Source organism: Felis catus, chromosome C2 (assembly GCF_018350175.1).
Source record: "Felis catus isolate Fca126 chromosome C2, F.catus_Fca126_mat1.0, whole genome shotgun sequence".
Classification (NCBI taxonomy): domain Eukaryota; kingdom Metazoa; phylum Chordata; class Mammalia; order Carnivora; family Felidae; genus Felis; species Felis catus.
Window position 1 is genome coordinate 107,178,610 of NC_058376.1, and position 16,971 is coordinate 107,195,580.

The 16,971-nt window shown below is 39.7% G+C and overlaps 1 protein-coding gene across 13 annotated transcripts in view; it reads left to right on the top strand.

Annotated features, from left to right (window-relative positions):
• VEPH1 (ventricular zone expressed PH domain containing 1) overlaps positions 1-16,971 on the top strand; it is a 254,352-nt gene that overhangs the window by 29,665 nt on the left and 207,716 nt on the right. For 12 of the 13 annotated variants that reach the window (XM_019810515.3, XM_045037395.1, XM_019810516.3 and 9 more), the window contains 2 exons: positions 612-827; positions 10,277-10,451. In XM_019810515.3, coding sequence (XP_019666074.1) covers positions 612-827; positions 10,277-10,451 — 391 coding nt within the window. The remainder of the gene's footprint in view (positions 1-611; positions 828-10,276; positions 10,452-16,971) is intronic. The other variant, XM_019810519.3, reaches the window with a different exon arrangement.

Sequence of the window (16,971 nt, forward strand, 5' to 3'; positions counted from 1 at the left end):
CAAAAATTACTGAAATGTCAGAGTAAAAATGTCAACCCTGACCTGTAATGGGCCTAGGAACTGAAACAGCCTGGGGTGCCTGGGTGGCTCAGTTGGTGAAGCGACAGACTCTTGGTTTTGTCTCAGGTCATGATCTCACCATTTTGTGAGTTTGACCCCCCACGTTGGGCTCTGCGCTGAGCCGTGAAGCCTGCTTGGGATTCTCTCTGCCTCCCTCTGCCCCTCCCCCACTCACACTGTCTCTGTTTCTCTCAAAAATAAACATTAAAAAAAAAAAAAAAAGGAAAGTAAAGAAAGAAACTGAGACAGCCTGAAGATTAAACCCGCTTGGCAAGTGAATAATCAAGCTGCTTTGAACTCTCCCTGCTCCCTGGCTATGTATCTGTGAGAGCAGGAACCTGCTCCATTTTAGCTCATTTGCCTATCACCAACTCTACAAGATTCTCATCCCCAAGGAAGAAGGCCCTCCTTGTATTGGAGCTTTACAACCTCACCCCTTAGCACACAGTATGGCACACCCACTTGCTAAATGAGTAAGTTGGCATTGTATCGGTCCTTTGAAAGATAACTTTCCAGAGCGTTATTTAATATGAAGGTTTTCTTTCAACTAGGATTACCAAACCAATAACAATGACCAGGCAGTGGTTGAAATCTGTATCACGCGAATCACAACAGCCATCAGAGAGACAGAGTCCATTGAAAAGCATGCCAAGGCCCTTGTGGGGCTCTGGGACTCCTGCTTGGAACACAACCTGAGACCCTCTGGGAAAGACGAAGACACTCCGCATGCAAAAATTGCTTCTGATATCATGAGTTGCATTTTACAGGTACGTCAGTGCTAAACATCACGCTATTTGATACTGGCTTTGCAACGGAGGTGAACACGTGGTGTCTCTGAACCAAGAGCTAATGTTTCCCTAGCCTTTAGATACCGTGAAAAGATACCACAAGCCATTATTGCTGAGCCCAACAAGGTTCTAGACAGCTTCTACCATCTCAAGACACACTGTGGGGAATTCAAAGGAATACCACAGCAAGCTCCAATCTATTTAGATAGATAAGACGTGTGCCTATAAAAACCTAACGTTAGTACATGCCAAGATTTAAATAACCAGTTCTGGAAAATTCAGGAAAAAAAAAAGACCTCTTTCATCTAAGAACAGAGAGGGGGTGGAGTCTGAACTTGGGGCAATGAGCTTGGAATATGTGGAGAGAACTGACTAAACCATTTTTAAGTGTGCTTCTACATGTGTTGTGAATTTTCCACGATAATAATGTTTGCCTATTCTGACTGCGCCTGGCTGGCTCAGTAGGTAGAGCATGTGATTCTTGATCTCAGGGCCATGAGTTCAAGGCCCATGTTGGCTATGGAGCCTACTTAAAAAACATCCCTTCCTCTGGTGAAAATACAAATTTGTAATTTTGGCTTAAGCACAGAACAATTATGTAAGATTGAAATAGTAGGGAAGTCATTTAACTTCCTAAGCCACAGTTTCCTACCTATAAAATGCAGATGAAATTGACATTGTCTATGACAAATTTTACCAATCAGTAAATGTTGGTGATGTTGATAGGTATTTCTTGAAAGAGAATTCTGTGGCCAAATAAGTTTGGAAACACTGAATTCAATTTTTCCCTTGTGGGCTGTCATAATGTTTCATAGCATATTAAAGGCTCTGAAAAGTCCCGCAATTAAGAAAGCTGGTTAATTTTGTTCAGTACAGTGTTCTTCAATCTGAATTGCTTATGGAACTTCTTTTCCCCTCCCTACCCTCAATACAACATCTATGAATATCTCTCAGAACTATGGTTTCTGAGCATAGTTCAGGAAATCCTGGTTATGTGGAAGTGTTTAGCACTGTGTGTAGCAGTTAATATTAGCTTCCTTTCTTCTTCTCATCCCCCCCTCCTCCTTCTCCTACTCCTCCCTCTTCCCTCCCTCCTCCTCTTCACAGTTGTCTGTACTTAACTGGAACGTATTCCATTTTGTCTGTCTAGTCCAGACACTGTTCAACTGAACAAAAGACTACACACAGTATCACCCTGTTTTTCCTTTATCCCCAGGGTTAGGGATGGGAGGGGAGGGAATGGGGATTTCAGCAAAATTAATGAAAGATGAATACTGCTTGGATATAACAACTAAGACCGTTCTTCACTGATTATCTTAAATATGTTATCGACATTCATCAGAAACTGTTTATTTTAGTCCAAAGTGCCATTCCACAGACATTCAGACAGAAATTCAGAAACCATCCATATTCTCCAGCTCCCACTGTCATTTCAAAACCATTGGTCTGGACTCTAGAGTGTCACTATCCAATAGGAATGGAATGTAAGCCACTAACATAGGCCGTATATATAATTTCAAACTTTCTAGTAGCCTCATGAAAAAGAAAAGAAACCGATGAAATTTATTTGATAATATTTTTCCTTAACCCAATATATCCAAATATTATTTCAGCACACCATCAATATGAAAATCAATGATATATTTTACTTATTTGTATACCAGGTCTTACAAATCTGGTGTGTGCTTTAGCACATATTACTTTGGGGCAGTCACATTTCAGGTGCTCAGTAGCCTCACGGGGGCCGTGGCTCCTGTGTCAGCACAGTTCTAGAGAGTCGGGAAGCCTTTCTGGATGGAGACCACATTTGGAAAGGGTTGTGAGTATCACAACCTACCAGAATTTTCACCAGGTAACAAAGGCAGAGCAAGAGCACGTCTCAAGCAGACAGAACATTCCAAGCTTGTGCAAAAGTCCAGGTTTGTGAAATGAGATCAAGGTCGAAGATTTATAAGCAGGCTGCCCTCCAAAATGCCCCAAATTTAAACATAAAGGGATGTTTCATCCTGGGAAAGGCATTATGTCCCCTATTTAAAAAGGGGTTGGAGGTGTGGAGCAAATAAGAATGTTCAACTTAATGCTGATCAGTGACTCCAAGGAGATGACTCCGTAAGACTGTTGAGAGCAGGGCCCTGAGCACAAAGCACTATTATGGAAAGGGACAGAGAACAGAGGTAAGGGATCAGCCTCTTGGTCGAGAGGGACAAGGGTCACAGAGATGGGCAACTCCAGCCTGCAGGGTGAGTGTGGGCACAGGCTGTTCACTGTGTGCCCTCAGAGGAGGCAGAAGGGATTAAAATGGAAGGCAGGGAGCCCTGAAGACCAACTTGCTTTTTGGCAAAGTTCAGTGATTTCAGTGGATGTGGTTCCAGAAAGCCAACCCCAGGAACCAAAGGCAAGGCTGTGGTTGCAGCTTTGCCATTTTGCTTTGATCAAATTTCAAGGGGACATTTTTGGCCTGTGGTAAATATTGAAAATACGACTTGGTACTACACGTAATTTAGGTTCTTGTGGGAACCATGGAGAAATCCAGATGACTCATATTCTGTTCTGTTTTTTCAGTAAAATAAAACAGTAGATCAACTTTAAAGCCAACCACTTAGCATTCTGAGCTTGCACAAACCCCCCCCCCAAAAAACCAACAAAACAACCAAGAGTGAGCCCTTCTCCACCCATCCACCTCCCCAGATAAGCAATCCCAGAATCACACTATCAGGCAAGACCTACCAGTTCTTCCCACATCCTTGGCCATTTTACTCAATTTTTTTCTGGCCATTTCACTGTAATTTCAAGCTAAATATGTTCACATACACAGAAACCTTCTGTCTTTTTTTCCCCCAAATCCCTTTTTTAACCTATACTCCAAACCTACTTCAGGTGACTCATTCCTATTCCACTTTTAATTAGTAATTATATATTTAATTCTTTCTCTTTTTGGCCCGTAAATTTATGAACTTGATACATTTACCTTAAAACAATTTTTTAAATTCCAGTATTCATCTTCTGTACATTCCTCAATACAAAATCAGTCCAAGTGTGTGACTGCATTTGCCTTTGGTGAAATGCTTTTGCCAACCTACCCCATGTCTTTAAACAAGTCTTATAACCTGTCATTTATAAAACAAAGGATGAACCAACTGATTTGTCAGCTCACCTCCTGGTCTGAAATTCTGACTCCTGTAGAAGATGCTGAGAGGTAAAATAGGAAAGAGCTTTGGACCTTGAGGGCCTTAGAGTCAAATACTCTTGGTCTTATATAAATGAGAGTTTGGAAAGTTATTTTCTCTCTCTAAGCCTCTGTTCTGCTATCTGTAAAATGGGCATAACAATATGTGCTGCTCATGAGAACCATCTTTTATTATAAAAGCAATCTCTATTTGTGGTCCAGCCACTGTCCAGAAGAACCTATGTCAAACCACAGCTTCCTCTGACTAGGATGCTATGTGGAGCTGGCCAATGCCTATTTCTTTGCCTCTAGAAAAATACCGAAAGGGAGGGTACCCCCTATAAGGCACGATGCTTTCTAGGATAAATTCGATCCTGGAGACTGATGAAGAAAATGAAAATGTAGCTCAAGAAGGCTGTAATTATTGACATAGCTGATGTGCTAGAATGACGTTCTAGCTTGAATTGACAGGCCAACCGTTATGAGGTTGAGAGCCAATACCTGGTTTTACCAGTTACAGCAGTATCTTCCCCAACCAAACTGCTTATGGGGCTGTTGCCAAGTAAGCTCAGCATTTTATCTCTTCCTCCATGTATGCTCACACTATTGATGACTGTATAAAGAAGGCGATAGCTGCAGGGGGTTGTCTGGGGGGCAGGAGGGAGGAATAGAAAAAATCCTGAAATTCACTGTTCGAAATCAGAAGGTCTTTTTTCTCTTTCCTTTCTTTTTTTTTTTTAAGATGAACCAACTGTCCATTCACCTTGATTCCACACTTCAGTATTCTTATTTCCCCTTCAGTTAATGCTATAGGATGATTCAAAGCCTCTCCCTGGCTGGCATTGCCAGCAAAGTGACTTAGACATTTTTGAGAGCAATTCCATTGCAACTCTTAAAGGCAGAATTGGTTGTCTTGATCTAGAAGTTTATTTACTAGGCAACCCCAGCTCTACCATTTACTTGCAGTGTGATCTTGGGCAATTTTATCTTTCTGTGCCTTAATTTCCTCATCTGTAAAATGCTGTAGCTGCCTTATGAGTTTGTTGTAAGAATTAGATAGTCATTAAACAATAGACATAAAATATTTGGAACACAGGAAATGCTACATGAGTATTAATTCTGATTGGCATTAGCATTATCTGTAGAAAACTGTAAAATAACACTCAACACTTTCGAACAAGCTATTCATTTAATTATTTATTTTAGTCATTGTTCATTGCTTGTCTCCCCCTCCCCAAAATAGAAGCTCTGTTTTATTGATGTAGTCCCAGCACCTAGAATTGTGAATGGTAAGCATATAGTAAGTGCTCAAAATAGTATTTATTGAATGAGTGAATGAATGAATGAATGAAGTACTGAATAGATCAGGAGATGTGACTGCTCTATGCTTTTCTCCAGAATGGGTCTCAGTACTTATTCATCAGTTAATGCCACACAAGACAGTGACAAAAAAAAGGGGGGGGGGAGGAGACTGGGATATAATCTCCCAGGTTACTGAGACCCAATCCTTTATTACCCATCTGAAAATACACTGGGAAAATATAGGTGTATGTTCCATTTAGATTTTATATATAGCCATGCTGCTAAGAACCAAGCATTTTAGATATAAATCCAAAATTCGCTTGATTTTCTGATCAATGATGCAGGATGAAAAACCATGAAACAGTGATCTTAATAAATGACACTTAATATTTCTTGAGATTACTCTTTTATGGCTTTCGGTTGAATTCAAAGCCCAAGAGCCAAAGAGCTTTTTAGTTGCTATCATCTCAGATAGATATCTCTTTTACTTAGCTTTATTCTTTTCAATTTTAAAACTCTGGGACATGTTCCCAAAGTGCATGTTTTCAAAAGGAAAACCTCCGCCAATAGCTCAAATTGGTGCTAATCTAGTTAAGAAATACAATTCTTGGCATCCATAGAACAAAGACCTTTTGTTTTGCCTCTACAGCTAAAAATAACTGTCCCCCTGAGCAAGTCTTTATATCTACCCTGTACTTCACTGAGTTTGTTCTCTGAGTACTGAGCACTGAATTGTGTGTAAGATGATATGCATACCAACATCTCACGTCTACACTGAAGGGCAAGGTCCATCATAAGCCCCAGCATTAACAGCTGCTGTTAAAGTGGTTTATTTGTACAGTGACCATAGGGCTTTCTCTGTGTGTGTACCATTGGCATTTCTGTGATCTAAATACTACCAAAGATAAAATAACTTCATGTGCCTGAGATCTACTGCATTAGCAACTCCTTTTGCTTCACTTGTAAGTGAAGCCCAGCCATTAGAAGGAGGTTGTATGGTACCTGTTAGGGCCCATGGGACCTGGTGTCTTTCTAGCCTCATCTTGACCTCCCAGGCTCTCACTGACATCCTGTTTCTGTCAGCAGTGTCCATGGCTTCTGGACACACTAGCAATGGTCTAGACACTATTTAGAGATTGAGAGCCTTTGGTAGGAATTCCTTGTTCCTACAAACAATTTGCTCTTTGCCTAATGTTTTACTTCTCCTGTCATTTGAAAAATTTCTGGATGACATATGTGGGAGGAAAACAAAAAAGTTGAGTATGTTAAAGTTTTTTTTTTAATTTTTTAAATGTTTATTTATTTTTGAGAGAGAGAGAGAGAGAGAGAGCAAGCATGAGCAGGGGAGGGGCAGAGCGAGAGGGAGACACATAATCCGAAGCAGCCTCCAGGATATGCGCTGTCAGCTCAGAGCCCAATGCAGGGCTCAAACTCATGAACCGTGAGATCATGACCTGAGCTGAAGTCGGACACTTAACTGACTGAGCCACCCAAGCACCCCAAAGTTTTGTTTTCTTTTAATAATGACATTATTTACCTGTAAAAACATTTATACATTTCACCTATAACCACACTTCAAAGACTTTAATAGCTGCCCACTACTTTTCTCTAGAACATTTAGAATTGTTTTAAGAAGAATTTGATCGAATTGGTTAAGACAGCCTGTTCTTTCATGGTTGCTGGCAAATATTGGCTCACCCCAGGGTTTAAAAACCTCAGTTGCTGCGAATACTGATTTTCATTGATCTTGTACCATCTGTGTTCATGATTAGTGGGGAACACAAGTTGTACTTCCAAATGCGACCATCTGTGCTTTCTAAGTAAGTTACAGGTAAATGTGCTTGAAGACATATTCCTCTAATGGAAGACGTGTACTTTTCTAGCTGCAAGTTGTTCTTGGCTGAAGATTCAGAGTAGGTAAAGTAAACCTGGACATGAAGTTTTTTGTTGGAAAGCTCTGAGAACAACTGTGTGATTGCATTCCACTCTCAAAACTGGGGGTTTGATCAACCATGACAGGGACAAAGATTTGTCATCTAAAAGCTAAACTAGCAAAAATCTACACATAATGGAAAGACTGGCTGTCTGTGGGGGCAACCCCAAACATTGTACAGGTGAGACAATGTTTTGGAAAATACCAAATACTGTGATTGAGGTAACTTGAATGTAACCTCAAGGGAACAGTGATAGAATAAGATTATAATGGAGAAGATGGACAAATCAGCCAGCCTCCCTAACACAACCACTTCCTAAATTACATACTCTGAAGAGTACGTCAACACAAAGAGGATATTCAGTGGGGGGGTCATTATTATGGTACAATTACTCAGCACTGTGTGTGTGTGTGTGTGTGTGTGTGTGTGTGTGTGTGTGTGTGTTGGGGGGAGGGGTGGAGACTGACTCTGATGGACAGGAAAGTTCCAGTTAGTCACCAGAGATGGGGATTTGGTTATAGAGAAGGACTGTTACTTTAGTCAGGTTTCATCATGGCCTGGATGACATAACCCTCAGGATCTCTCTTTGCTTTTATCTGATTTTGTGCCTATCTGTGAACATTCTGGTTAGTAATCTGGTTCCTGATATCCTGATAATGTGAAAGAGTCTGACCCAGGAAAGACCCTCACTGTAGATGAGTAAACTGGCATGCTGGATTATGCACTGGGCTTTTAGAAATCCTTTGGTGTGAGTTAGCATCAGTGGATCCAAACAATTCTGTCTGGCCTGACTAAACACACATCCAGACTTCTAAAGCTGAAAGGCAGGTTGCAGCCAGCCTCCCAGGGAGACCTCACAGCTCATCACATCAGTAATGGCCCAGTCCAATCAGGCCCAATTAAATTCACCAGGAGAGGAAATACTCTAGATAAAGTCAAAGCCTGCTATCAGAGAAGTCTGGCTGCAAGCCATGGTACTAATAGACGTGTTAGGAACTCTAAGAAGGATAGGACAGAAACCTAGTGAGTGGAACTGCTATACAAGCACATGATTTGTCACAAAGGGATAAGGTCAGAGCTTTCAACATGGCTGACTTAACTGTGGGGTTATCAGGTTAGGGTTTTGAATACTTACCTTCTCTGCTCAGTAGTCAGATTGACTCTTCAATCTGGAAAACGGGTGCAACTACAGGAATGAATTAAGGATTTATAAGTCTATTTCTTGTTTCTAGGGACTGGGAGGGAAAAAAGCTTAAGTACTAAAGAGATAATTGTCTCAGAAATATTTGGGGCTAGTATTGGCCTCAGGCACAGCCTAATGCATGGGGCCCAAAAGATGTCACCAGGACATTTTTTTCCCTCAGTTTGTCTCTCAGATCCATGCTGCCTTGAATCGCAGACAGATTCTCTCCTACTGAGCTCAAAGCTGGCAGCAGCTACTCTTGGTCTTCCATTCTCGGCACTTTTGATTCAGTAGAAGAGAGAATCTCTTGCACAGAGCCCTTTTAATGACTCCTTAATTGTAATTGAGTAATTTGCCCATTATTGAACCTACTATTTGGACTAAGGAGATGTGATTCTCTGATTGGTCAATGTCTGAGTCATTTGACAACCTTTGAAGCCAAGAGGGCAAATGCCCTCATTAGAAAGAAGTAGCATGTGGCCTTGGCCATGGAAATAGGAATCTGTTAAGGAGTATGTAACAACTCAGCTGCCCAATCAACTACTCCTAAAAATGGATGGCATTGGAGGTTTGAGCCTATACTCAGCCATTACTAACAGCAACATGAGCAAGACAGATGGGAGCAAAAGGACCCCCTACCTCCATGCCTTCCTTCCTGTCACATTATGTTTCTGATGACAACTATCACAATAGGTTTATATATTCTTCGTTAGTTATTCAATCTCAGATGTTTGTTGAACACCTACCATAAACCCAGAATTGTGGGACATATTGGAGTAATCCACAAGTGGCAAGATATAAGCACTTTTCACATGAATAGACTTTAAAAAACAAACACCTTTTATTTCTAATATAATAATATGAAGTCAAATGTAGTGTGTGCAGTGTGCAATATTTGCCTTATAATTAGGCTAAAGGATGGGGTTGATGATCAGAATAGCTAATGGTAATGAAGACAAACCATCCACTTTTAAGAAAATGCTTTGTATGTTTTAACTATTATTCCCTCATAGGCAATTAAATGCAGATAGCACTATTTAATGTATAAGGACATTGATGGTCAATCACGAAGTATATGAAAAAGAGAATTGTTTTAGGACCCAGAATTTCTTTCATTTTTAGTCTCATGTTCGTTCACTTTTTTTCTTCTGAATCTCACTGGCTGAAACTTTGGTTTTTAAGATAAAGTCAAAAAAGTGACTTGTTCAACATTCCTTGGGTTGTTTTCTCAAGTATAAATCTGATGAGTTATTTTTGTCATCAGTGACTCTTGATCAATTTCAAACTCCTTGGCATGGAATGCCAGACCTTTCCTAATCATGTCCCTTTTACTCTTCCAGTTCCTGTGCTCACCTCCCTACCCCAACCTTCCCACATGGCCCACACTCCCACCGCAGTGAGCTATTCACAATTTCCAAAGGTACATGTTCTCCCTCACCTCTGTGCCTCCACAGGTGCTTTTCCTCTGTTCATTCCTTTCCTTGCCATCACCCAGCCATCTCCTGTTCATCCACCAGGTCCAGCTATGACACCACTCCCTCCAGAAAGTCTTTCTTGGCACCGTCCAAGACTGGGTTAGGTGTTCCTCCTTTGTTCCCTCAGTATTCTGAACTTTTCCTGTCAGTGCCCCCATCAGCGTACGGTGTTAGCTGCCTGTTTGCCTCCAAGTCTCCCTAATAAGGACAAGAATTCCCAGAGGCCCAAATACAATGAAAACAGGGTGGGGTCTGTGTTTTCACAGCTGCACTCTGGAGATTAGCTCAATAAATATTTTTTTGGATGAATGAATAAATGAATGAATAATGAGCCACTTATTATTTGTTACTTTCTTATGTTTCCTCAGAATTACAACCGGCCCCCTGTGATGGCGTTAGCCATCCCCATAGCAGTGAAATTCCTCCACAGAGGCAACAAGGAACTGTGCAGGAATATGTCCAACTACCTGTCCCTGGCTGCAATCACCAAGGCAGATCTTCTGGCTGATCACACAGACGTTATAGTAAAGAGCATACTCCAAGGTATGGTGCAAAGGCTGAGTGTGGGGATGTTTTTCTAGGAGTGATTTGAAAATATTTTCATGAAGCAGTAATGGATTGTGGAAGGGAGACCTAGAGTATTGAGAGGTACGTTAGATTCTCTGCTTTGCCACTAGCTGGTTGGTGAACGGGGGTGAGATTTCTTGGGCTGGTTGAGCCTGTGTCTCTTCACTGGGCAGATGAATTATTTTGACTCATAGAGGAGTTGTAAGCTCTCTCTCTTCTAACTCTACATTTCTCAGTTTGGGGAATGGTGTTTTCCATGCTTCTGGTCACCTTGTCCAGCTACCAGTTGTGGAGAACCTACTTGTCTGCACTGAGTGGAACATGTCCCACTGTTCTCAGTGACAGATGGACAACCTCTCCTGCCTTTGGTTTCCAAAAGCAAGGGATGTTAGGTAAAATATACCAGAGAACATGTGAAGACTTCTTCAATTGTGAACATGACTTGGGACTGATGTGTAATTGTGTTAAATACTACCATAAAGAAATCAAATCAGGACATCTCTGTTAATTGTTTCATATTTGAATGAAAGAGATCAAGTTAGTCCAGTCAAATTATTCTCTTTTCTTAAGTTTTTTCCTTTGGTTTCAGATCTGTCAGAAACCATGGTTTTTCAGTATCTTTGATTTGGGATCAGAGACAATATATGGTATTAACTGATATGCACCCACTTCCCCCAGTTCTCATTAATAATAATCAAAGGTCTATGCGTATCTTGGCCCACATTCTACTGGCACATACCCCAAGTGCTCAGGTTGAGCATCAACCCTCTGTAAAGTCCACTCAGACCAAGTGTTTCTTAGAGTCTCCATGCTCCACAAATGCTCCCTTTCTGAGGTATCCAGACCAATTCATAAGCCCACGCTGTTACTCTCCCTATGCTTCCTGGCCCAGCATGCTATGGTGTGTCCACTTCTACTACCCCGAGCCCAGCAAACTCTGTGGCTGCTACCATGGAGGTTCCAGGAACTGATTTCACTGCATACTGCCTTGTCAAGGATGGCAGCCTCTGTTCCTTTGTGCCGCTCCCCCTGAAGCTTCAGGAGCCAACCCCCACTTCACTAATTTCATGTGGCAGCCTATGGCAGGATGGGGAAGAACACCTGTCTCTCTCCTTGGTGTTACACTTTGATAAAGAGGCCCCAAAGAGGGGTTGCTTAGCTCCCAGGACCAAACTGTTCCCAAGTTTGCAGTAAAATATATCCTTCTGTTCTGTCTAAAAACTTTCTCTCTCATACCTGGGCTCAACTATCCAGCCAAGAATCAAGCTAGCAAGAAATTAATCAAAAAGTTTTCAAAATGACTATGGCCCACCAAGGACAAAGGCTTTTTTCATTGTACCAGACATTCCTAAGAAGAGTTCATAGCACCAACCCTCGACATCTAACCAGCCACCTCAGTGGTCTGACAGATGCCCAGATATGTCTGAAGCCCAGCCTTGACAGTGGAGATTCATCACTTTACCTGTGTTTCCCTCTAAAGATTTGTCATGGATGTTACTAGGCAGTATCATTAATTTCTCATTTTCTTTGGCTACAGGATTGAATTGCTAATTTAACTTTTAATCATGATGCTAAAGTTTCTAAAAGTCCAGAAAAGCAGTTATGCCTTTTTCACCACCTTGACTACATATTTGAAAGAGATTTTATATGATATTAAAAAGCGCTTCTACACACCACACATTTTAAAACCATGGTAGTTGACTTGCAAGTAACAGATTTATTGAAAAAAAAAAATGAATTGTTTCTTTGCAGCTGCCAAGAGCTTAGCTCATGTTTTTTTTCTTTTTTTTGTTTTTTTTTCTTTTTTTGAATTGCACTTTTAATAACAAAGAACTCTTTTGAAACACAAATACACTTTTTGAATTCATTGCAAGCATTTGAAATAAACAAACGATTTGGTTTATTCGATGTGACACTATAAAAATTACCATAAAAGACATGATAATTTGACCTATAAGAAGTTGGGGCTACATATTTCAGGGTTTAGATTTTTAAGACTAATGTGTCTGTATAACTCCACAGCCATTCACATGAGCCCATCAAACTTAAAGCTGCAGGGTAGAGAGGATGTTGCAGTCTCTGAGTAAGTTTCTGTTGTGCATATCTTTGTCATATATACCCTACAATCAGCCCTAGGAGACATCATTGGGATTTCTGTTTTCCTTACCTATAGTTTTCTTCCCTTTAGATCTTCTTCCTTGATTTATATTATCCTAATCTGCACTCTCCCACTTTTCAATGTCTACAGAGGTTGTTATCTACTCAGTAATAACAATAATGATTATGACAATTATAACTACAATGGCTAAAATTTATTTCATGCTCTCTTTATGCCAAATAATGTATTAAGCACTTTATATGGATTATATCGTTTAATCCTCACAAGAATTCCATAACAAAAATCCTATTACTATCCCATTTTACCAATTAGTAGTATTTTAAGTGATAGAAACACCAGGTATGAATAGCTTGGTGATGAGGAGGAGGATAGTGATAATGAAGAAGAGGAAGAAAAGACAAAGGAGGGGAGGAGAAGGAGGAAGAACTTATCAGAACACATGACTGAAAAGTACATAAATACATCAGACTTCCCATATGACTTGATTCAGGGCTCAGTGGTGGTACCAAAAGTCATTACTCAACTCTGCTTCCTTTGGATTAGGTTCACTTTCTTTCTTCTCTCTACTTGTTTTTTGTTTTTGTTTTTGTTTTTTTTTTGTTGTTGTTTTTTTTTTTTTTTTTTTTTTTTTTTTTTGAGACAGAGAGAGATTTGGGGGAAGGGTGGAGGGAGAAAGATAATCTTAAGCAGACTCAACACCCAGTGCTGGGTTCAGTCTCGTGACAGTAAGATCATGACCTAAGCTGGAAATCAAGAGTCAGATACTTAACTGACTGAGCCACCCAGGTGCCCCTGGATTGGTTTCATTTTCATGATCCATGTTATGGGTTCTGCAGCTTCCAGTTTACATCATCAAGAATACCAATTAAGCAAAAAGTCTCCATACCCAGTCTCATTGTCTCTGCTTGACCTAACATGGGCCATATGCCTATTTCTGAACCAATCCATGCTTGTTCCTGGGAGCACAGTCTTTCAGTTGGCCGGGCTTGGGTAATGAACCCCCTCAAAGCAGGAAAGGGGGTCAACTACAGCAGAAATACATGGATGGGATGCAGATCACTGCTCCCCAAATCCAGGGTTATTGCCAGCAATGGTTAAAATGAATACTGGGTACCAACAAACAGCCTTATATACTTAGTTTTATCCTCTTATACTTCCTTTTTTAGAGAATTACCCCATTGCTTTGGCATAACAAGACCTTATTGGATGATGATTCTTTCATCTCAGTGTATCTGTAGTTCTTCTCGGGTTCTTGGCATGTGTAAATTTTATGAACGGAACCATTCTACCTTCATTTTAAAATAGTAAGGAAAAAGTAGACCAGATAGGGCCAGGCAAGACTGGTGGTATACCAGTGGTGACTACTTCTTATACTTAGTTGATATTACTCCACTGATAACATTTTTCAATTGTTTTATACATGTTTGTCCTTAATTCCAAACCAAACGCCTCCTTTATAATTACAAGTCAATCATGAGAGACTGTCAAAGAGCTTGTGTATTTATCCCTGAAGGCCAATATTTCAATATTTCCAAGCCAATTTTTTATTACTTTTCATGATTAATAATTATATATAAGTAACGTTGACTTTTACATTCAATGTAAATATAAATTCATTTTATTTAAATTGCTTAGACTCCATTTGTCTGTTTTATATTCTCTGAATTCTTCCAATGAGAAGGAAATTGTGAAAAATTCTTCCATTTGGAGAAAAAAATTAAAGGCATGAGCAGTATCAGGGTGTCTGGGTGGATCAGTCAGTTCAGCATTGGACTCTAGATTTCAGCTCAGGTCATGATCTCACAGTTTGTGAGTTCAAGCCCCATGTCAGTCTCTGTGCTGACAGTGCAGAGCCTACTTGGGATTCTCTCTCTCTCTCCCTCTCCCTCTCCCTCTCCCTCTCTCCCTGCCTCCCTCTCCCTCTCTCCCTGCCTCCCTCTCCCCCCTTCCGCCCCCATGAGCATTCTCTCTAGTTCTCTCAAAATAAATAAACTTAAAAAAGAAAAGGTATGAACAGTATTGCCTTGGTTCATACTTGAGAGGTAAGGTGCTAGAAAAACCTGAATATCTCTATAAAAAATAAGACAAATCAGTATTTTTAAATCAACCCCCCAAGAAAATAAAAATAAATTTAAAAACCCTGTTCCACTTAGTTTTATAGTTGTACAATTAGAAAAAATATGCAAGTAATAATACAGTCTTAACTAAGCTTTTTCAGAGAATTAAAAAACATTCTCCAACTAATTCTGTGAGCTGGTATATATGTGATATAAAAACTAGAAAGGAAAACACAAGAAAGGAAAATACACACCCATCTTAATTATGAACATAGATGTACAAATCACGAATCACAAATAAAAATGACTCCAGCAATGCTTATGGAAAATAACATTAACATTTGCTGAGTGCTTAATGTGTACCATTTTCTGGTCTCTTAACTCACGTAATTGTCCCAATATCTTGTGAGGGAAGAACTGTTGTTATTCTAAAACTCATAATGATTCAGTTGAGTTTATCCTAGGAATGCAAGAATGTCTTGATATTCAAAATGTAATTCTCCACAGTTAAAGACTAAAGAGTCAAAAAGTCATGTGATCAGTAAGACCATCTCATAAAGTTCAGTACCCATGCATGAAAAAAAAATTTTTTGCGAAGTAGGAATTTTGGAGACCTTTCTTCAATTGATTAAGGGGATATTGTATATGTATACAAGAGAATATTATATATACATATGTATATCCTCTTCTTTTGTAAAATGCAAAGTCTGTTCATGACAAAAAAAAAAAAACCTCTAGCAATAGAAAGGAACACCCTTTGTCTAACAAAGAATATCTACAACAACTAAAATTATACTTAATGGGAAAATATTAAATACTTCCCTTGACTTAAAAAATAAGACAAGGATGTCATTTAGGTAATAAGTTTGTTTTCTGCTTAAATAATATCAGAAGTGGGGATCCTGGGTGGCTCAGTCAGTTAGGCATCCAACTCTTGATTTCAGCTTAAGTCATGATCTCAGTCATGGGATCGAGCTCCACACTGGGCTCCAACCCCACATTGGGCTCCGTGCTGAGCAAGGAGCCTGCTTGTGGTTCTCTCTCCCTCTCTCTCTCTCTCTGCCCCTCTCTTCTGCTGGCACTCTCTCTCTCAAAATAAATAAATATTTAAAAAATAATATCAGAAGTAATTTAATATTTTGTGACATCATAACTTTTTCAGAGTGGGAGAGTCATTTTTCAATGACTCTTGAATAATTCTCCAAACTTGTTCTTTGCCATTTAGATGCTTTGTAAAACCTGTCAAGTACTGGCATATAAAAGCACAACCAATGCTTAGTACAGCATAATTTAGCACATCTTTTACCCAGGAAGCTGACAATATCGTGGAAGAGTATCTCCAACTATAAGGGATTATTTAAGGGCTTGTAGGGAAATCCTTTCCAAACTTTGGAAGTCTGTGATGCAATGCACATCACTACTACCAAAACTAAAAGTAGTGATGTCTCTTCCTCTGCATTTCTGAATCAATGGTTATAATAAGGAAATATGCCTCTCCATTAGTACGCCTTTTACATGGCCCTCTGGCACAAATCACAAGATGACCTCAAATGATTTGAAACTTAAGTAGAAAGTCTTTGGAAAGAAAATGTTATATTGTCTCAGCAAGAGTCCAAATTCCTTTCTGACTTACTGGCAATAGTCTAGAAAAGACTGTCTAGTTAATTATGATAAATTCACCTCATTTCTTTCTCTATGTGAGACAAAATTCAAACCACTGATTGGTGAGCTGTCTCAGAAAATAGAGATAGAAAATTAACCTTTCATTTATTATGGCAGTAATAATATGTATCACATAGGGTGAGGTGAGGCTTAAATAGATAAAGCAGCTATACTTTGCACAATGCTGGGCACGTAGTTCATCACTGGTTATAGTGATTCTTCTCATCGTCATTATCATAATCAACATCATTGTCATTGTCATCCCTAATTGAGCATCTGCCATGCACCAGGCCCATATTAAAATATTAAAGGCAGAACCAGATTCATTTGTGGAGTTTTATAATCCCTGGGGAGATACTTAGCCATTAAAAATTCATGATACAATTATTCTTAAAGAACAAAGTTTTAAGTTCACCATATTACAGGTTGTTGAGAAAGAATTTATTAATCCAATTTCTAGGAAACAGGCTATGAAGCAATCTTATTAAGAATATTCCAACCGAATACGAATACACATAGGGAAATATTAAAAATGATGTTCAAAAAAGCCAACCCAAATGTGGATCAAGAAATAGAGACACCTCTTGAAACAGAAAAGGCCCTCTTCTGAATTGTTAACTAAGTCTGGGATCAGTTGCACTCCAGAGTTTGCACCTGC